Source organism: Zootoca vivipara, chromosome 2 (genome assembly GCF_965207765.1).
Source record: "Zootoca vivipara chromosome 2, rZooViv2.hap1.1, whole genome shotgun sequence".
Taxonomy (NCBI): Eukaryota; Metazoa; Chordata; class Lepidosauria; order Squamata; family Lacertidae; genus Zootoca; species Zootoca vivipara.
The window spans coordinates 14,285,754-14,309,221 of NC_142584.1; the positions used below are offsets into that span (position 1 = coordinate 14,285,754).

The 23,468-nt window shown below is 42.9% G+C and overlaps 1 protein-coding gene across 1 annotated transcript; it reads right to left on the bottom strand.

Moving 5' to 3' along the window:
* Window positions 1–22,864, bottom strand: LOC118079554 (transmembrane protease serine 9). The gene is given in 10 exon segments (XM_088661369.1): window positions 1–459; window positions 1,323–1,465; window positions 3,239–3,507; window positions 4,739–4,937; window positions 8,820–8,826; window positions 10,588–10,764; window positions 12,387–12,529; window positions 15,797–16,062; window positions 19,159–19,363; window positions 22,616–22,864. Coding segments are annotated over 10 exon segments (1,761 nt in total). The 5' UTR covers window positions 22,728–22,864; the 3' UTR covers window positions 1–219.
* Between the last annotated feature and the right edge of the window lie 604 nt (window positions 22,865–23,468).

Sequence of the window (23,468 nt, forward strand, 5' to 3'; positions counted from 1 at the left end):
GTGAAATCACTTTGGGAAACTTTATTAAAAACACTTCATGAAGGAAATTAAATGAACAGTGCTTTTGGGTTTACATCTTTGCGGATAAAACCTATTTTTGAATTTGTCAATTCAAAGTGGATTATAAAGCATAGTTACTGTTAAATATTGCATTTTGGTAAAGATTTGCAGGAGGAAATAATTGAGTTTAAAAGTGCAATGGAAGCAGAGTTTGCCTGTTCACAGAACAAGGTGAATGGTTACCCATACCACAGCTGAAAAAACCAGAACACACTGAATGCTCACAGTGGAGGTTTTGCCAAATAGGCGTGAATCTATCCAACTTCTGTAATTAGCTGTATTTGTATAGATTCCTGGTAATTTTGGTCGACCACAGCCAATACCATAGCTGGTGATTCCTACCAGATAAAACCTGCTTTCATCTGGCAAATAACACATCAGAGGACCACCACTGTCTCCCTGGAAAATGAAAAATAAAGAAGACAATCTAAGTGTTTTTGACAGTATTCGGAAGGTTTCACATGCAGAGGGATTGAGATACAATTGTTTTGAGTTTTACCTCTCAGAAATCATCAAGAGAAAATACTCATTGCTAGGAAATAAGGATGAGTCTGGAAATAATGAATTGAGTAATCTTCCTTTGTGGCTCAACAGCACTAGCAACAGGTAGGCCACTTTAACAATGTGATCATTTGGGACAGGTGGGGAGAGGAATTCTAGATATAGGCTCAATATACATACCCTGAAAATCAAGCTAGTCAAACAATAATAGTACAGTACATGATATTCCATTTAATGTAAGCTACCTTAATGAGACATGTGTTTATTACAATTCTTGCCTCACCCTCTCTTGCCAAATTCTGTTTTGAAGGGAAGCAAAGTGGAAATAAGCGAATACCTTGAGTTTTTATGCACTGCTCTGCTTTCATTTATTTTATGTTTTGAAATATATAACCCACTTTTCTTTCTAAAATAAACTCAAAAGTCCCCACTCTCATTCCTCAGCTACTAGTACGGTATATTTCAGTGAGCCAAAAAAGGACCCAAAAAGAAAATAGTGGTATCTTAACCGGAATTATGCCGCATGCAATCTCAAATCAATATTAGGCACATGAAATTATGCTATTGCTTGAATTTTACTGTGATGTGTCAATGAGACCATTTCATCAAATGAAGAAACAGCAACTTATTTCTATTAATTTTCCAACTGCTTTGGTAGTACTGTGACCGGTGTTACCCTAATCCAGTAATGATATTTGAGCTACCAACAAGAAGACAACGTTTCTTCAATTTGTTTTGAAATAGAATTATCTTCATTTTACCATGCAAGTGTCAACATGTCCACTTTCAGAGCCAGCACAAAGCTGATTCCTTGATAATCGTCCATTATGCCAACCGTAACTATTACAGACTTTGAGTGGAAAAACTCTTAATTGAGCTTCTTGTAATATATTTCTTGGTTTACCTATAATGAATACATAAAATACAGCTGGTAGTATGCCTCTGTTTAGCATTCTGTAACATATTGAACAATATGCACAAAAATGCTGGCTATTGACATCTTTTGGTCCAAAGTAACTTTCTTAAGCCTCATGCACCGCAGCCACATTGCCCTTAAAGTGCAAAGAACCTATGTCAATTGCTAAAACAGAGCTCAAAAGTCATTCCACCACCTTGGAGATGTGATGAATTTTGGTACACTGACCCTAGGTGAATACAGAGCTGTAGATACAAGCCCTTAAAAAATAATAAATTTTAATTTATGATTTTCAATTTTATACATTTTAATAATGTTACAATCATTTTAACCTTTCAAAACTTGACTTCCTTCCCCCCTTTTTCTGCAGTTCCTTATATTTGTATTTTATATTTTCTGCATACTGTATTCCAAATTAACTTAATCATTTATTCATCTACTTTCAATGTACACTCTTAGTCTTAGCTGTAGATGCAACCCCATTTATGTTTTGAGTGTGCTGCATTCTCCTTTAAATTTTCTAGTGGTGCAACCTTTAAATGAGCAATCTGCAGGGCTGGGCTTAACGATGGTGCAATGAGTTTAGGCATCACCATGGTTAGGGTTAGAAGTCATGGCAGCAGTGTACTAAGTTGTAATCAAATTAATTACAATAGGACCACAACTTATGTGAGGGTTATGTGGGATCTCACGCAAACTTCCCAGAGCCCAGAATGCAAGGCAGAGGGCTTAAAAACTATTTCTGTGGTGGGAAAGCCCTTTGCGGAAAGAGCTTTTAAGTCCTCCACCTTTCTTACCAGGCTGAGTCACACAAGGGTTCTGGAGGTTCTCACAAGTCTCCAGGACACTGATACGCAAGGCTGCCCCACCCCCCTTTCTAGTCCCCCCAGTCACAGTGTGTAAAGCTGAGATCAAGTACAGTGGTTCTCAAGTACATCTTGGTTCTCAAACTCTGAAAACCTGTAAGTAAGTGTACTGTTTTTCAAACTATTTTTGGAAGCTGAACGTCCCAAGTGGCTGTTGGCTATTGTTTCCAGGGCGTCTGCACCAATCAGAAGCTGCACCTTGTATTTCAAACATTTCGGAAGATAACAGACTTCTGGAACGGATCAGGTTTGGTGCTTTTGTTTTTGCTATTTATTTATGCCTCCCTCCCCAATCCAAACAATGACTATCATCAGTGCAGGGAAGAAGAAAAATTAATTTTTCATTTTTATCATCTACAATTCTGTCTTATTTATTTTATAGTACAGTACATTGATTATTGCTTTCATTTTATGGATCAATGGTCTCGTTAGTAAATTTCATGTTAAATTTTTAGGGGTTTATAAAAGTCTGGAATGGATTAATTCGATTTGGACTACTTTCTATGGGAAAGTGTGCCTTGGTTTTGGAATGGACTCCCGGAATGGATTAAGTTTGAGAACCAAGGTACCACTATATGTGAAATGTGCATATGTTTGTGGTCCTAAGTTTATTCTGCTCACTGTCGTGTTATTTGTTTTGGCTATGAACACCTACTGAGTGTATACTTGTTGGGAAACCTGGGTTTCCTTCCGAGTAACAAGAAATAGTCCCAATGTATTCACAGCAAGGAGGTATTCTAAGATCACCAAACTAATTCTCACTCTCAATAACAGATTAGTTGAAAACTATATATATATATAATTTTGTGGTTTTATATTATGATTTCGTTCTGAGACCTTCAGGTATAGGGCGGTATATAAAGTCAATAAATAAAAAATAAAAGGAAATATTTACCTTTCTCTTCTGTCAATCCCCATCCACTTATATAACATGGGTTCCTGTCACTCAGGAGAAGAGGAGTGCTAGGTAAACAGATGGGCTGAATATAGTCACTGTATGTGATAACCTGGCTTAATTTAAACAAGGCAATATCGTTTACGTGACGTCTTGTAGTATAGCGACAGTGGGGCCTGATTTCCATCACGCGACTGCTTATAGAATGAATCTTGTCTCCATAAAGTTGATGCAAGCCAAACACAGCCCTCCAAAGCTCTGGTGCTGTCCTAGGACAAAACGAAAGCCCTTGCAGAGTCAATCATTAAGATAGGATTGCAACTTCAGAGCAATGAATTTTGTTTCTTTCTTCACCATCTGTTCAAAAATAAACATGAAGCTAGACTCATCAAACACCAAAAGAACAGAAGAGATTGCTGCAGATAATAAAAGCAACATATTCAGGAAATCGTTTACATTCCAAACAGATATACAGATAGGTAACACCAGTAAGAACAAGCTCAAAACATGCTCAAAACATGCTCAACCAGAGTTTCAATTCAGTTCCCAGAGTCGTCTGCAACTGGACCTAATGGTGAATTGTCCCTTTACCTTTACCTTTTTAACTTGGAATCGGGCAAAACTAGGCTTTATTTCACCCAGGTCAAAGGCAAGAGTTTGGTGCGCGTGCACACACACACACACCATGCTGGGAGCTTCAATGGCACCCCTCTCGGGGCTAGCCCCTCTGTAGCTATTGCACCGCTTGGAATGCCACAATGACAATTGTGTCTGTAAATAGAGCAATGTTATTTCCTTTCCTATCTGTGCCTTTTTGCAGGGAGTTGATTTTATGGTGCTCATTATCCCAGGGGAGGAATTACATTCAGAAATTTGCCAGAGTGGACTGGGGAACATGGCTCTGGTCAGGTTGGCAGATTCCTTTTTTCTATGGGAAAAATAGTATTAACAATAATAATAATTTATTATTTATACCCCGCCCATCTGGCTGGGTTTCCCCAGCCACTCTGGGGGGCTTCCAACAGAAAAATGAAATAAAACAATATATTAAACATTAAAAGCCTCCCTAAACAGGGCTGCCTTCAGGTGTCTTCTAAAAATCTGGTAGCTGTTTTTCTCTTTGACATCTGACGGGAGGGCGTTCCACAGGGCGGGTGCCACCACTGAGAAGGCCGTCTGCCTGGTTCCCTGCAACTTGGCTTCTCGCAACGAGGGAACCGCCAGAAAGGGCGGGGGTCCTTATTCTATATACCACTGTCTTTGTGGTTTCTCTTTTGCTTAGTTTTTGCCTTTTCCATGTGTTTGAGAGGGTGTGAGAGGTAGCTATAACACTACAAATCACCTGGCCTTGAAAAAAGCTGAAATAAGATAAAAGAGCCACATGTATGGATGGATACACATACAAAAAATATTCAGGAAGTACATATACTTATATTTGATCCATATACTTTTCTCACACCAGACACAGAAAAAAGGTTGAATATATAAAGATTTATATACCTGTTTTTAACGCAGTGTGCTGCTGTTAGCACGGAGTTATAATCAATTAAAGATCCAGCACATACATGACTGTATCTTCCATTAGTACGGTAAACTTGAAGACTAACTTGCCAAGGCCATCTTCCAGGTTCAGTGTCACGTCCACCTACAATCCGTCCTTCCTCTGAGGCCTCATCTACAAGTGGCCTGGTTCCACATTCTAAATATCAAAATTTATATTGGTGAGATGCAATCCAGCAATTGGGTTGCATCTTTCCATTTATGCAAGGACTTCCGTTTGTGCACTGGTACATTCCTTGAATTGTTGGGAATACGCAGAACACCTGATGGAGACATTATGCCAGCCTGAAACGGTTCTTTCTGTGAGTCCTAAATCCCCCTGTATCAGAAATTGTGCTTGCTTGACTCAAAAGTTAATAGGGTGAATACTTTAAGGATAATGAACTAATTTAAAACAGAATGGTAATCACTGGGGCTTGCATATGCTTTGTTTTGACGGGAATGTTCATATTATATGAAAGGCCCATTTAATACTTGTCAGCCTGAGGCTGTTACTCCTGGGAGATTTCAACATTCATCCTGATGTCACCGGATCTAGGGTGGCTCAGAACTTCATGACTATCAAGGAATGTCCCAATATGTCATCAACCCGATGCATGTGACTAGACACACTTTGGGCTTTGTTTTCTCGGTGGAGCAGGAAGAGGGTGGTCTGAAAGCGGGAAGAATCTTACCACCATTCCCTTGTCATGTTCAGATCACTTCCTGTTGATATTTAAACTTACACCATCAAAATGTGCAGGATCTATTAGGATGGTCTGATAGATCCAGCTGGTTTCCAGACAGTTCTGGGGGATTTTCCAGTTGAAAGGACTGGCAACTCCTGCTGAAGAGCCAGTGTGGTGTAGTGGTTAAGAGCGGTAGGCTTGTAATCTGGGGAACCGGGTTCGCGTCTCCGCTCCTCCACATGCAGCTGCTGGGTGACCTTGGGCTAGTCACACTTCTCTGAAGTCTCTCAGCCCCACCCACCTCACAGGGTGTCTGTTGTGGGGGAGGAGGGGAAAGGAGATTGTTAGCCGCTTTGAGACTCCTTCGGGTAGTGATAAAGTGGGATATCAAATCCAAAACTCTCTCTCTCACTCTCTCTCTCTGAAACCCTGGTCAATCTACAGAATGCACAAATGACACAATTGCTCCCGAGTATCCTCTTCCATGGTATGGAACCTGAGACCTCTTTTAGAGCAGAACTTCCAGCCCACAGGCCAATTGTGGCCTAGCAGGGGTTCAATTTGGCCTGCCAGGCCATTTCCCCCAAACCATGCTCACCTGTCCATACACTGACATCACTGGTGATATCAGCTGATGGGTGGACAGCATGGGCGAAGCAGTGGGGCAGGGAGGGGCAGCTGCCCCCCCATCAATAAAAATATATAGTTGAGGTTCTGCCTACCCCCCCCCCCAAAAGGCCTGCTCCCCACAAAAATCCTGGCTACACCCATAGTGGGCAGACTAGGTTTAACCTAAAATAATTTATTTAAAAATTCCTCTTCTCTCAGGCAAAAACATTCCTCTTCCCCCAGGCCTTTTAAACTGCAGAGGGGGGTTATTTTTGTTATGTATTCTTGTTGTTTTATATTATGAACCATCTTGTTATCCCTAGATGAAGGGCGGTATAGAAATTTAATTAATCATCATCAACATCCTGCATTGGCTGCTCAATCTTGATCCTAGCAAAGAACATATGTGTGTAGCCAAGGCAGCAGGATTTAATTCCTGCTCATCATGCAAGAGCTACTTCAAAGAGGCTTTTGCAAAGGCTTTAAAACAAGTCATGAGCTCCCCTGAACTTTATTCTATTACTACGTGGTAACAATAGAATATAATCAAGATACCTCTGGACTACGTTCTGTCCTTCCCACCCTCAGCATCCCTCCTCCTCTCCACATGGAGCTTTCATTCCTTCAGGGATCATCCCTTCTCTGTCACTCACATCAGCTCTAAGGGCTGCTAGGCCTTGGGCAGGGGCGACACACGGCTTTATTTCATGCGGGTGAAATACCCAGTTTGGCACCCCTTGCACATGCATTTGCACACACACAGGCTTGGCGCCTCAATGCTCTGGAAGCTTCACCTGGGGTAAAAAAAAATCCAGCTAGCCCCACCCCTCCCTCCCCACTGTAACTATGGCTCTGCCTTGGGAACTAATACCGGTAGATCTTTAAAAAAAAAATTGAAAGAGAAAGAAAGGGATAGGATAACCTCTGGATTGTTGTCATGTACTGCTCTGTTCTACATTCACAGTGTGGGGGGAAATAACCCTGGTTATACTGTTTTGTTGGGTTGCAAACCACAGCCAGCCTCTGCAATATCACTGATTTTAACCTATGTTAACAGAAGACTACATTATACAACTATTGTAAGGTGCTCCCTCTTTTTACCCCAACAGGGCAAATAAACCTGCAAGAAGATGGGTAAAAATCAAATGTTCTAAATTGAGAAAGATCCTAGTTCCAAGGAAAGATCCAGAGTTCATGCTTTTCCTCTCCCCCAAGGGGCATCAAGAAATCTAAGGCTGTTCCTGTTTTGTATGTGGGCAACTCATTCCTTCTCTTGAAGGTGCTTTCCATAAAAGGATCTAGCCTTGTTTCCAGTCAATTAGGGGGGGAAAGGTAAAGGTAAAGGACCCCTGGACAGTTAAGTCCAGTCAAAGGAGACTATGGTGTTGCGGTGCTCATCTCATTCAGGCAGAGGGAACCAGTGTTTGTCCGCAAACAGCTTTCCAGGTCATGTGACCAGCATGACTAAACATTCTGGCGCGATGGGGCACCGTGATGGAAGCCCACGGGAACACCGTTTACCTTCCCACCACAGTGGTACCTACTTGCGCTGGGACAGAGCAATGGGAGCTCACTCCGTCGAAGGGATTCGAACCGCTTGCTTTCCAATCGGCAAGCCCAAGAGGCTCGGTGATTTAGACCACAGCGCCACCTGTGTCCCTCCACTCAATAGTCCCATACTCAATAGACTCCATAGTCGCCTTTGACTGGTCTTAACCGTCTAGGGCAGGCATCCCCAAACTGCGGCCCTCCAGATTTTTGGCCTACAACTCCCATGATCCCTAGCTAAGAGGACCAGTGGCCAGGGATGATGGGAATTGTAGTCCAAAACATCTGGAGGGCCGAAGTTTGGGGACACCTGGTCTAGGGCCTTTGCCTTTACCTTCCAGTCAATTAAATAAAGGATTGACTCTAAATATTATTTCCCCACCCCACCCCACCCCTAAAACACTGCAGATAATTTTGCTTGTTCCAATTGGTTAGAAACCGAATCCCCTCGTTCTCGTTGGCCTTATTTTTCGGATGGCAGCCGAGGGTCTCATTGTGCAGCCCCCCACCCCCAGCCTCGTTTCTTGTGGCTGGTTCTCACGGGATGGGAAGCCCGTGACACCGGAGGCCACTAGCAGCCCCCCCTCCAGCCCCAGGCTCGAAGGGCGTGCCTGCCCGCTCCTGACACGTGAGAACCTGACACGTGAGAATGTGCCCGCGGGTTCCGCCGCCCAACGCCAAGTGAAGCCGGGCTCACTGTCTAGAGAGACCCCGGCCGAAGGGTTCTCGCCGGCGGCCTCGTCCAGCAGCAGGAGCAGCGCCAGCCAGCCAGCAGCCGCCCCACGAAGACGCCTCATCGTCTGTCAAGAACACAAAATGGCGGGCGGAGAGTCCTCTCCCGCTTTTTTCCCGCGCTTCTCTGCTAAGCGTCACGTGGTGGCCGCGCTCCCCCCCCCAAACATTTCCGACTCGTCTCTGCAAAATGGGTCTCCCCTGCCATCGGCGGAGGTATCGGGAGCCGGTGGAAACGCCTTGCTGGAGGGAGGGAAGGCGATTTCCATTCATTTCCCCGCTCCCGGCTTTCGGGGTCGCATGCTGTTCTGGAGGACGGAGACCGCCTGTCCCCCCCCCCCCACCGCAATACTTCTGAAGCAGCTTTTGGGGGGGGGGCTTAACTATTATTATTTATAGATCTTCACAATACCAACTGTATGTATTCCCCCCCTCCAGTCATGTGAGGTAGAAGAGATTTGCACATGGTATCTATAATAGAGATTCGTAACTTAGCAGGAGCTTGAACTTCCGTTTCCTCTGTTTCATTTTCTGGCAGATTTACTGTGCCATTAGCAAGCTGAGAGACAGGGCAGAAACTCAACAGATTGAGCTTTCCACTTTGCCGCCTTTCCACTCCAGAAACAGTATTCTGGCATATAGGTGATTTTTAAAAATAATAATAATAATAATAATTATCCAACATTCATTACTGGACCAAGCATGGGAAACTGCTCTGGGAATGCACTCTTGTGCTCTGGGAATGCACTTATGGTGACATAAGCTCTTGTCATGTTCAGAAGCACACACTGTACCTTAGGCTGCTGTATAGAGATGGTAACAAAACAGAATAATTCTTCTATGCCACATCACTTTTTGTCCTTCTTTGTATCAAAAGCCTGTATTCAAAATGCTATCTTCCTAGAAAAGGGGCTGACTTAGGGTTCAGCATAAGTGGCTGTTTTCCTATCACTTGCTAGGGACACAGGTGTTTCGGAAAGTTTTTAATATTTGATGTATTAATATGTTTTTATATTCTGCTGGAATATTATATTATATTCCCGCCCAGAGCGGCTTGGGAAATATAATAATAATAATAATAATAATAATAATAATAATAATAATAATAATAATATTCACCGCACCCCCACGTCCCGTCTTTAAATTGGGCACCAACAGCGGAAAGTGAAGGATTCCCATAAGTACTACACTTGAGTTTCAAATAGGTTGGCATTCAACTGCAAAATTTATTATCCAACGTGATATAATTGTATGGCATTGTTAGGCAACTGTCATGTACATTTTTTCTAGAATAAAAAAAATGGAGGGTAAGATTTGAATTCCATGAATTAGGAGTCCTCTGCTTAAACATTGATAAAAATATGTTTGTTTCGTATGCTCGGTGACTGTTTACAGTGCATGCCTGTTAGCCCATTTTGAAGGGTGTGATACTGTAGTTGCAATGTAAATCACACATTAACTGAAAAGTGCCTTTCGGGTTCATATTTTTAAATTAAGAGTGAAATAATATATTTGAATCTATTTTATTCTGTGAGTCACCCTGAGGTGTCCGGGTATAGGGCAGTATATAAATTCAATAAATAATAAAACTACAAAGCATATAGGTTGTTTAAAAATACAGGACTGGATGCAAACTAATAACACAATCCCTTACATAAACACACGTTGATGGGGATTGGATGAAATGTAATCACCTCTCTGCCATGGGGTGGGGGTTGCTTTGCAGATGCCCCAGAATCATTCGTTCAAAAAGTTACTGCCAGTGGTATCTAGCAGCCACAAAGCAGGCATTACAGGGCAGAGTCCCACAGACTCCCTGAGAGGTTTGATATTCAAGGCCTCTTGACTACAGCAGACTGGAGCTGGCACAGCAAAAAAATATCTCTCCCCTCCCCAACATCTGCCCTGCTCAACATGAGTGTCAGTCAGCAGGACTTTCGATGTAGCAACATATATGTCACTCCACTGCTGTTTCCAAGCCCAGTTTGGGTTGCTCTGCATGTCACTTTTCATTCCCAATTAAATCCATGGGACAAACTACACTTTGATTTCAACGGGATCTTAATGCCTGAATCCAGATCAATGAATTTTGCTAAAACACATTTGCCAAGAGGAAAACTTCAGAAAACAATTTGAGATTATTCTAGTTCAGTGGAGTAAAAGTTTGCCTCTTTAGAGAATGAGGTGGAAAGTTACCCATCCAGCAGTTGAAAAGATCAGGACAAACTGAACGCTCACAGTGGTGGTTTTGTCAAATACATGTGAATCAATCCAACTTCTGTAATTTGCTGCACGGATATAGATTCCCGGTAATTGTGGTCGGCCACAACCAACACCACTGCTGGTGATTCCTATCAGATAATACTTGTCCTCTAGGAAAGAACACATCAGAGGACCACCACTGTCTCCCTGGAGGATAAAAAAAATAAAGAAGATCACTTGAGTGCTGCTGAAGGTATTCTGGAGATGTAGTGTGCATAGGAATTATGGTAGGGGCTGTATCTAATGCTGGAGCTTTACTGGTGCAATAGGCTTCCATGCACACAGTGGAACTTCCTCTCCATTCCCTGTGCACCCTCAGAAACAGTTCTGGAGGGTTGAAAAACCAAACCGATTTTGGGCATTGGAAGGGAGGAGAGGAAGTGGAAGTCCTGTTTGTGAGTGGAACTCCACTCACACAGCACTGGATATAATTCAGTAAGTTTGAGCTATGCCTTCCATGTTATTGTAAGCGTCCCAGAGAGCTTTGGCATTGTTGAGCGACAGATTAAATGCTATTAATAAGTAACTATAAACAAAAGTTATCAAAAGAAAAATACTGATTGCTAGAAAAGATGGATGTGGGAAAGCTGGACTTTGTGGAACAGCACTAACCATAACTATGTCACTTACAAAAAAAATTGGTAATGCCTTTTATTCTGGGAATTCCAGCTACAAGCTCAGTAAGCCTGATGAGAAATTTAGTCTACGCATTGAAGTGCGCATGGCGCTCCATCCAGTCTTTACTATCCTAACAAGGCATTATGTACACAGGTGTTGAGAAGAACATTCCTCACTCTCTATTTTGAATGCAAATAATGTGGTCCAAGTGTTCTGAATGGAAGAAAATAAACACTCTCTGACTATTCTATAAAGTTCCTCTGCTTTTATCCTCTACCCCACCCCTTAACAGTCTTTACTGATGTAAACAAGTTATTAAAAATCATGGTGAAGGCTTTTCTACTTCAGCTGGAAGTATGCCCAGACTTGCACATTCCTTGAAATCTGTATGTATTAGAAATCTAGTTCCACTAGGGCTGCCATACGAAAAATCACAGTTCTTTTGGTGTTTTTGTTACACACAGCTCAACAAAACAACTTTGGGGTTTGTCTTTTAAAAAGCGCTACAGTTTCTGGGGTTTCCTTTAAAAAAACTCAAACGGGGATGGGTCTTCCTAAAAAAGCCTCAACAACTTGCAGGGTGTCCTGTCTTTTACTTTTTGAAATATGGCAACCCTAGTTCCACCCATTCTCCAACTCTCCTTTTGTCTTTTCAAGTGTGTACTTGCAAGGGGGAACTTTTTATTATTATTGTTCATTGCCTAGGGGATACTTAAAGGTAAAGGGACCCGTGACCATTAGGTCCGGTCGCGGACGACTCTGGGGTTGCGGCGCTCTTCTCACTTTACTGGCCAAGGGAGCCGGTCTGCAGCTTCCAAGTCATATGGCCAGCATGACTAAGCGGCTTCTGGCAAACCAGAGCAGCACACGGAAATGCAGTTTATCTTCCCGCCGGAGTGGTACCTATTTATCTACTTGTACCTCATGCTTTCGAACTGCTAGATTGGCAGGAAGGGGATACTTACCGTATGCACTATTATAAATAATAAATGTTTTAGCACATAAATATGAACAAATTTGTATGTTTCTGGAACTGACTGACTACTGTGGTGTTACACTGACATATAATTGTGTTACTACCAGGTAGTAAAGTTTGACTTAAAAACCACACGGCAGGAGGTTTCACCAATGTTTTTCAAATGGAATTTTACCTGGCAGCTATCGACACTCCCGTTTGCAGTACCAGCACAAAGCATATTCAATGATACTGCCCCAGCATACCAATCAAATCTGTTACAGATTTGCTGTGGAATAATGTTGACTTGAGCTTCTTGTAATGTACGTACAGCTTTGCCTATAATGAAAACACAAGACAAAAGTGGAAGTATGCAGTTTTGTTGTTTAATAATCTGGAATGTACAGGACAACAGGGATATTAGTAGCTCTTGGGTCAGTACATCTTTCTTAAGCCTACTGCACCAGACCCCCATTCTCCATGCATAATCTACATTAGTTGCTAAACTAAGGTTCAAGAATTATGGTGTGTACCTTTAAGAAACTAATGCAGTACTCAATTCCCTTTTCATTTTTCTAGTAGGTGCAATTGTTGAATGAGTGTGGCTATGTGTAAAGATAGTACTGTATATTCCGGCGTGAAAGACATATAAGGGCATATAAGACTACCCCCAACTTTTCCAGTTAAAATATAGAGTATACTCGCTGTATAAGAAATACGACCTGGCGTATAAGACGACCCCCGACTTTTGAGAAGATTTTTCTGGGTTAAAAAGTAGTCTTATATGCAGGAATATACAGTACATTGAATTTAGATCCCACCACTGACAGTGTTAGTAGTAGTGTCTACTGTGCAATAAGATGTCATTATGGCTTGACAAACAGATGTAAATTCAGTAGATTCAGTGTCACATTATTTGCTTTGGCCAGTTGTAAACTGTTTGAACTGCTATTCATATTGTAAAGATTTTATTATGGCTATCACTATACTATGCATGGTAGTTCAAACAGTTTACAAATTAGCCAGGTTAGTCTGGTGCACAATATGAGAATAATAATGTTTGCACAGGTTTGGTCAGAGCAAAAGCCAGCGTAATTGAGTATCTGAATAACTGGCTTTTTTTTTTTTGGTAGAATAGACCAGCATCTACTCCTCCTTGCCACACAAATGATTCATTATATATTGAGATACGAGTTCTATCATGTATTGTGCCTTTATCCTCAGATTCCACTTAGAAGTACTAGAAGAAACAACACAGCCTGATGGAGGAATTTCCTACAGATGTGCAAGACCAAACCTGTACATACCCATCTCAGGAGCTTTGACCAGGCACCTTCAATCTACTACCCAAATTACACAAACCAGGAAACCATAGGGAACTCATTGTTTCAGGCATTAATACCTGCACAGTTTGGGGTGCCTGGATATATAGACTCAATGCCACCAGCAGAGTAATCCTTAATCCTAGATGCATTTGACTTGTGCAATTTCAATCATATGCAGTTGAAGGTAGGCTGGTTGAAATTGTGCAGGTTAAGTCTGAAGCAAGGCAGAGAGCTTACTCGTTTTGTGCTGGGTCTGCTTGGGGTTACCCAGCATAAAAATAGCTTTAAAGCTCTCTGCCTTGTTTGTTGGGTAAGGCCTGTTCAGCATGCTGGCTATGAGATGCTCTCATTTTGCAGGGCAAAATGAACACCACCATCCTTTCAGAGCCAGTGCACTGAGCAGAATTTACCACCCACTACCCTTGCCCCAGCAAGGCAGAGCGCTTAAAAGCTATTTTTGCTGCAGGTCCATTTGGGTTACATGGTACAAAAAAGTTTTAAGCTCTTCACCTTGTTAGGTAAGGCCCACTCAGCATGATGACTTGGTTTGCTGGGGTGGCCCCAACAGTTTGAATATACATGTTAAGATGTGGTGTTACTGTACAAGTTACATATGGGGTACCACTAACTCTGATTAAACTACAGTCCATTGACAATGCCCCCAAAACCACCATACCAGCTACCATGGATGCTACAGCTCTTTACACCAACAGCTCCCACAAAGATGGACTGCAAGCCATCAGAAATATCCCCGATGAGGCTACAGAACATCTAGCCGCCAAGACCTGCTACTTTATACTTTCTCACAAATACTTCAGCTTTGGAGAGAACATTCATTGTCAGATCGTCTGTTTGCAAAGCTCCTTTAGATGCCAACATCTCCATGGCTGACTTACAACAATCCTTCCTCAGGTCCTGTCCCTCAAAGTCTCTCTTCTACCTGAGGACACACCACAGTGTATAAGTGGCAGCTGGAAGCACATAAGTATGTGCAGCAGTTAGTGAGTTTCCGATACAAGGTGGTGCTTATATTTCTATTATATAGTTTCACAGTAGTGTCCAGACAGTTGACCTATTATATGCAGTGGCCCAGGTCCAGGTTAATGGTGGAGTGAAAGTTACTGAAGTCCTGGTAGAACTGCTCAAGAGCCTCCTGTCCAAGAGTCCAAATGATAAATGTACATCAGTGTATCTCAGACATTCACTTAATGTTGCAAATGGGCCACTGGCAATAAACAGCCTCGACCCTGTACACCCGAAGGAGCGTCTTCACTTCCATTATTCAGCCCAGACACTGAGATTTATCTCTGAGGGCCTTCTAGCGGTTCCGTCACTGAGAAGTTACAGGGAACCAGGCAAAGGGCCTTCATCTCAGTACAGTCATACCTCGGGTTACAGCCGCTTCAGGTGGTGTTTTTTCGGGTTGTGCTCCGCACCGAACCCGGAAGTACCAGAATGGGTTACTTCTGGGTTTCGATGCGTGCGCATGCACAAAAGGCACAAAAATGCGCTTTGTGCATGCGCAGAAACGCTGGGTCGCAACCTGCACGTGCACAGACGCGGGTTGCAAACGCTGCAGGTTGCAAACGTGTCTCCCGCACGGATCACGCTCACAACCCGAGCGTCCACTGTAGTGACACCCACCCTGTGGAACGCCCTCCCATCAGATGTCAAAGAGATAAACAACTACAAAACTTTCCAAAGACATCTGAAGGCAGCCCTGTATCAGGAAGTTTTTAATGTTTTGCTTTGTTTTTATTATGTCAGAAGCTGCCCAGGGCAACCCAGTCAAATGGCTGAGGTACGGTATATATGTATGTATGTATGTATGTATGTATGTATGTATGTATGTATGTATGTATGTACAAACAAACAAACAAACAATTAAAAATTATTATTTCCTTGGAAATGGCAAATCTGGATTAAATGAGGAAAATACAAGCTGGCATTGGGATAAAGACATCATGAGGAACCTACAAAATACTTGCAGACATGAAGAACACTGATACTGCAATAACAGCCATCCGGAAGCACCTGCAGGTAAAGGAAAAGTTTTGGGGGAAATCCAAACATGTTCTAAGTCAGCCAGGAAAAGGTTGCCATACTGTGGAGCTATGTAAGTGCACATGGCAGTGCCACTGATCTGAAGATCCATGTTCTCCCCATGTATGAAATAAGTTGCACTGCTTCAATGGGACTTACTTTCCAGCTAAGTATGCAGCTGGAGATAACTTAATTCTCACTAGTAACAAACTTTCAAAGGAGAAAAAAAAAGATTTACCCTCTTCATATGTGCTTCCCCATCCACTTATGTAACACGAGGTCTCATTAGACAGGGGAGGAGAAGTGTCAGGTAAGCAGATGGGCTGAATATAGTCATTGTACTTGACAGACTTGGCAAGTTGAAACAAGGCAACATCATTTTCAAAGGTTCCCCATTCAAAGTCAGAATGGATTGTGATAGTGCTGACCTTCTTTATTACAGTACGAGAGTGGGGTTTATACAGATGATGCAAGCCAATCACTGCCCTCCAAGCTTCTGGACTCCTAGGACAGAATAAAATCCCTTCTAGAGTAAATAATTAGTGCAGAAGTTCCCACTTCAGACTTTAAAATTTGAGAATAACAGCAAAACAGAGTTAATACACATGCAACCACTCCCCTTCAGGAATTCTACTTAAACCATGAACTTGGAATCTTGTCATGGCTCACTCTTCATAAAAGCTAGCCTAGGAGTTTTGCTATCTCTGTCATTTAAATAGAATATTAGTTTTATAGAAATTTATTCGGAAATTCTATTCAGAATCAAAAATAAAGTTAAGTGGAAAAAAAGACAAGAAAATAGGAGGTAATTGAAAGATTGTCCATTGACACAAAGAACTGCACAGATAATTTTACATCTGACCCTGGAACTTTTGAGTAGAAACTATTCCAGAGCACTTTTGAATGGGAAGATCTGCATAAGCAGTTTGTGATTCAGTATGTACACCTGTTGCTCAAAGTAAACAATCCCTTTGGACATGCCATAGCGAATCATGGAAGCCATAAAGAGAGAAAAGTTAAGTGTCATTTGTTCTCTACAATGGTATGAGTTTCATGATACAAGGCTCTTTAAAAACCTGAACCTATGGTGAAAATCCTTTTGCTGATAAATCCTACTGGAACTTCTAGGTCAGTGCTTTTAAAACTTTTCAAGTTGGTGGCACACTTTTTGGACAAGCATCATTTCACGACACAGTAATTCAGTTTTACTAGCAAACTGGAGGTTAAACTAACCCTTTCCAGCCCTTACTTAAGCCCAGTCAAAGGCAACCATGGGGTTGTGGTCCTCATCTTGCTTCAGGCCGAGAGAGCCAGTTTGCCCAGACTGCTTTCTGGGTCATTTGGCCAGCATGACTAAACTGCTACTGGCACACAGAGGACCGTAATGAGTGCCAGAGTGCATAGAAACGCTTTTTATCTTCCAGACGCAGCGGTACCTATTTATCTACCTGCACTGGAATGCTTTTGAACTGCTAGGTTGGCAAAGGTGGGACAGAGCAATGGGCGCTCACCCTGTCATGTGGATTTGAACCGCCGACTTTCCAATCGGGAAGCCCAAGAGGCTCAGTGGTTTAGACCACAGCGCTACCAGCTCCGCTATCTGTAGAAATGAGCCAGAGTCAACAAAAGCTTATGCCGGTAACACTTGTGAAGTCTTTAAGGTGCCTCAATGCTTACTGTTTCTCCTGCAAGAGGCTAACACGGGTGCTCTCCTGCAAAGCCTACTGATCCATAAAAAGATCATTGGGGTGTGTGTGTGACCTTTTCATATAATTGGTTGACATGCAAAGTGCACCACTGATGGGCTTTGATCTGCATGTACTTTTCATTGCTGGTTCTGCGGCCATTCCGTTGCTCTTGGTCACCAAAGTATGTTGGTGATACAGATACTGTTTTTGTGTTGCATGGCACTTAGGCTTTTAGAATATTAAGCAATTTAGAAATGCTTTTTAAAAAAAGAGAAAGTGCCTTTAGTAGCATCCCCATTCTCAGCTGTTACACGTTACATTAGCATGCATGGCTGAGGATTAAAATGGCACACTTATGTTGAAAAATTCCAATAACTATCTACTTGAGCTGGTGTGCTTTCAAACTGCTAGGTTGGCAGAAGCTGGGACAGAGTGATGGGACCCTACCCCGTCATGCGGATTCAAACCCCCGCGGATTCAAACCACTGCCCTTCTGATCGGCAAGCCCAAGAGGCTCAGTGGTTTAGACCACTGCTGGATAAAATCTTGAACAGGAGGAGGCCTTTTAGGGACCAAGGATACACTGCAACATTTTGATTTTTGTTTGTTCTGTCTAATAGTGAACTCAGTGGTTAAGTTTGGGAGTGAAACAGGGATATTAAAAAAATAAAACAAGAACATAAAAATAGCCTGCTGGGCAACTTACACTCCCACCTCACGAGAGAGAGAAAAGAACCTTCAGTAAATGGATGTTGGGCAGATTGTGTGAGTTTAGAAATCTGATCTATCGTTGAGGCTAATTCAGCTGTCGGATGGTGAAGATGTCAATTCAGAGGGCAAGATGGCCTGCTTAAGCCCCTAACATTTAATAGTATACTGTAAGTGATCATTAGAGTTGGGAGATAGTCACCATGAGTTACAAACAAACAAACAAACAAACACTCCTTTCCTGGGCTGCCCTCCCCACCCAGATTTCTTATCCTTCACCATAAAGTCCCAGAGTGGGTAACAACATAATCATACAATTAAAACAGGTAAATGTGTAAAAATTACTATAATAAGGTGGCATTCCAGTCCATCTTGCAGAGGACACTCTCCTGGAGTGTGGATATATCATTTGTGGGGACTCAAAGTTTGAGGTACACATCTCCACTTCTTTTGTACCTATTTTGAGTATTATTCGCATAATTATATTACAGTGGTGCCTCGCTTAACGAATGCCCTGCTTAACGAAATTCCCGCTTAACGAAAGGATTTTTCGAGCGGAGGTTGCCTCGCTAGACGAATTCGTTTTATGAAAAATTCGTCTAGCAAATCGCGGTTTCCCATAGGAATGCATTGAAATTCAATTAATGCGTTCCTATGGGCCAAAAAAAAAATCAATGCATTCCTATGGGATTCGCTAGACGAATTTTTCGTTATAAGAAAAGACCCGTGGAACGAATTAAATTCGTCTTGCGAGGCACCACTGTACAGTACTTAAATAAGACTGCATTATTATACAATACTATATGAGCTATTAAGGAAACAGCCAAAACTTAAGTACAGTACATAACTGTTATGTAGATGTCATGGTTCATTAAGTAGCTGCTGCAGGAGGATGGTTGGTGGTTATTTTGGAAAAAAAGGTTTCCATGGACATATGCCAGCCTGCAGATTCTGTCAACTCAACTTCCCCTCTTCCTTTTCTCCCTCCTCTTTCCCCTAAGCCATGACCAACGCTATAGGGCTCCTGCTCTGGTATGGTTCAATTAGGCTTGTTGAAGACACATGAACCAAAACACCCCCGTTAAAGGTTGGCAATATACAGTACTAAAATATTTTGTTTCAGGTCCCCCCTTGTGGGTAGAGACCAATACATGTCCCTTAAGCACAAAACTTACAGAAAGATTCAGAACAGAAAAATACATACATAGTTACTTTAACGCAGTGTGCTGCTGTCAGCACTAGGTTGCTATTAATTAAAGATCCACCACATATATGGTAAAAAGATTCTCCAGCAGCGGGTTGAGCTTGCAGACTAACTTGCCATGGCCAAGCCCCAAGCTGAGCATCATGTCCACCTATAATCCGAGGTCCTTCTGCTTTCTCATCCACAAGAGGCCTTCTTCCGCATTCTAGAAATCAAAAAAGTTGTACTGGTATTTCAGTGTAATACACAGCAGGCATTCAGCAACAATACAATACAGCCATTGTTTCAACCGTCCAATCTGACACAGCAATTCTGTTATCAGACTGCTTTCTGTTGGAGATTATGCAAGCATGAAGGCTTCTGTGAACCATTAAATCATCTTATTGTCAGATGCCGGCCTAAAAGAACACACCAACTTGTTTGACTGAGGCTAACAGAGTGCATGCCTCCAGGATGGTGGCCAAACATATAACAGAAGCCAAAACATAAGAGGTCAATTGTGACTGGGACCAGAGTAGCATACAAATTTCATTCACATTCATCCACCCAGTAATTTAAATGCACCCTCTTCTCTCCTTCCTCTTCCCTCCCCAGATACATTCAAGCTTAGAGAAAAAGTCATAGTCACAAAATTTTATTAAAATTATATCCTGCTCTTCCTTACAAAGGAGTTTTATTTCCTAAGCTGAATTGCTGCCCAGACTCCTGGCAATGTTTTTTTTGAGCGGGGGCAGGGGTGATTTGCACAGATGCTTCTTCCTCTTTTACTACAAAAGGCACACATTTATGAACAGATACAAAGGAGTACAAAACATTACAATTTTTAAAAGATATTATGGAAGGTATTGTTTTAGAAAAATTGTGGTAGGCTTTTACAGCCCAACTCTCCATCAAGGGATTCAGTGTCCCTTAAGACAATGATCGGTCACAGAAGAATTGATGGAGGCAGGAACCAGTCAAAGCAAGGCAGATCTTTATTTTCCTGTTGCAACAGAGTCCTTCCTCCCTTGCAATGAGGTGATGAGGGCCCACAACACCAGTGTCCAGCTTTTGAAGACTTTAGAAATTGCCCACCCCTTATTCAAAGACCACCCAAAAGCATCACACAAGCATCACAGAAAGAGGCAGTCTACAACAGGAATTTGAGAGTGTGGTTTGTCTCCTATTTGTCAAGCTACCTGATGTGTGCTGACTGCCTTATTCTGGCTAGTTTGGGCCATTCTCTTAAAATGGTAAATACCCTAATTTCTGAAATCATGGCCACAGACCATACACATATTCCATACACATATTCATACACAAAATGTGCTCTTTTGATTGGATTTGAAAGTTAAAAGAACTATTGGGAGAAGTTTTTCCAAGATATTTTCTTCTGCAGAGGAAATAGCTGGGGTCATTAAGAGTAAAGATCAGGCATAGGCAAACTAGGCCCTCCAGATGCTTTGGGACTACAACTCCCATCATCCCTGACTACCGGTCCTGTTAGCTAGGGATGAGGGGAGTTGTAGTCCCAAAACATCTGGAGGGCCGAGTTTGCCTATGGCTGGTCAAGATGGCTTCAGGATTGCTCTCCTGTACTATTTCAGACATGTAGTTTCTGTATTTATGTACAGTATCTGTGTTTACCTTGTGCACTTATGAACATACATTTTATTTATGACACCTTAGAATTCTTATAACAGTACATAAAAGACAGACACACAGGGGCATAAAAAAGACAAAGGAAAAGGTAACAATACAATTCAATAAGCGGACTACTTTTCATTACAAAACAAAATGCTTTATGTAAATTATTACTGTAACATGGTATGAAGTCTAGATCAGTGGTTCCCAATTAGCTAATTACTGAGAATCTCATATTTTTCAAAAGCCAAGCCATGGTCCCCCTACTTTTTTAGGGTAGCCCCTAATAAGCAAAGGTATACTAAAAATAAGCAAAGGTATACAAAAAAACCACAGACCATAAAAACTGTAATATTACCATGCAAAAACTTAGTTGGGAGGGAGGCAAGGGATGGGGCTGCGGACCCCCTGGATGCATTTCCTGGACCGCCAGTGGTCCCCATGCCCCTAATTGGGAACCACTGGTCTAGATAAAAAACTCAGACTAAACTGAAATCCGATAAGAGTTTCACAATCCTGCAACAAAATTAAATAAAAATAAAAATCTGAGAAGTCCCAGAGCAGATCCAGACCTGTTTCTCTATTGCTGCAACAAGATGACAAAGGAGAAACAAAGTCTAAACATAGGTGAAGTAGCAGATCTCATTCCAATTTGTCTTTGTGGCACCACCCAGCAAAAACTTGATCAGAATCCCCACCTGGAAATATCACAATCTCATCTACCCTATGCTCAAGATCTAGTTTACAAGATTAAAACTAGAACTTGTTTTTCTTCTACTTCACATGATTACACAGCATTAAATAAAAACAACAACAAATGAACATAGAAGGCTTTTAGAAAGGCAATGCTTCTTAAACTTTTCCATTATTATGAATTATGGAAATTGATTTAATGGGCTATATGGCAGGGACCCAGGTGGCGCTGTGGTTAAACCACTGAGCCTAGGGCTTGCTGATCAGAAGGTCGGCGGTTCGAATCCCTGTGACGGGGTGAGCTCCCGTTGCTTGGTCCCAGCTCCTGCCAACCTAGCAGTTCGAAAGCACCTCAAAATGCAAGTAGATAAATAGGAACCGCTACAGCGGGAAGGTAAACGGCGTTTCCATGTGCTGCTCTGGTTTGCCAGAAGCGGCTTTGTCATGCTGGCCACATGACCTGGAAGCTATACGCCGGCTCCCTCGGCCAATAATGTGAGATGAGCGCGCAACCCCAGAGTCGGTCACGACTGGACCTAATGGTCAGGGGTCCCTTTACCTTTATGGCTGTGGCATTGTTACACGGTAATTCAGAAAATTACTAAATGGGGGAATTACTCGAATTAAATTTCCCGGGCGCTTCCAAACAGGATTTAGCCCCGGAGCCTTTTCCCCCTTGGGACCTAAACTCCACCACGTACTGCAGCAAGCGCCGTTTGACAGGAGCAGAAGGGAGGGGAAAGGGTAGTTTTCGCTGCCTTTTCTGCCTAACAGTAGACCCACGTGCCTCGACCTCCATGAAAAACAGTAGCCAGACAGAGCGGCAAACCGAGGGCCACTTAACTTGGGAAGACATCCCAGTAATCGGGAGAGTAGAAGGAAGAGCCGTCGGGGAAGAAACAGCTGAGGATTCCACCACGCCAGGAGGCATTTCCTATCCCTCCACGTGCGCGACTCTCCTTGGCACGCCCCTTACGCACACTACGTCCGTTGCACTGGAGGATGCCGGGAGTCGTAGTTCGGAAGGGTACTCCGCGCGCAGGCGCACTTCCGCCCCTCGGCCCTCAACGCGTGAGGGAACCTGCCCTGCCCAAGCGCCCGCTGCCACACCCGCGGGAACGAGGGAGGACGCCGGGCTCACCATGTGCGGGCAGTCCGGGGACCTTGGAGGGCAGAGCTCCGAGCAGGGGTCCGTACAGCAGCGCGAGGAGCGCCAGCGAGGTCCCGGCTGCGGGGCGAAGGCTCCGCCGCATCGTCCGTCGAGGGAGAAAAAATGGCGGCCAACTTCCCCCCCCCTCGCTGTCTTTCCCTCTCCTCGGCCGGTGACGTTGGAAGCGTCACGTGACGGGGGGCACGAGGAAGCAACGCGCGGCGGCCTCCGGCTCTTGCATTTACCTGCGGGGAAAGGGTGCGCGGGAAACTCCGGCGCGACGAAACCTCCCGCCCTTCTACCGTAATACCGTGGTGGGGCAAAAATAACAGCGAGGCCGATCAAGCCGCGGTTGCAAGGGATTTCTGTGCGATTAAAGCCCATTGCAAGAACGCCGAGGGAATACATCCCCAGCCTTCGAGAAATCTATTTTGGAAGTAAAATTTAAAATTAAGATTTGACTCGGATGCTTCTTTTTCTGTTTCGTTTTAGATAAAGAATTGCATTGCATCTGTACCGCTCACACACCTTCTTGCTTTACTGGTTGGTTTGATTTGCGGCAATTGCATCATCAGCATCATCCATCCATCTATCTAATCTATCTATCTTATATACCGCCCTATACCCAGTTGATTTGCAGCAATTGCATTGTTGTTGTTGTTGAATTTATATACTGCCCTATACCCAGAGGTTCACAGAAAAGATCAACATAAAAACCACAATATATAAAAAATCAAAATGAAAACAACCCAATTAACACCCCCCCAAAAAAGAAGCCACATTTTAAAAGGGCATAGGATGTCAATCAGATCATCCAAAGGTCTGGTTAAAAAAAAGAACGTTA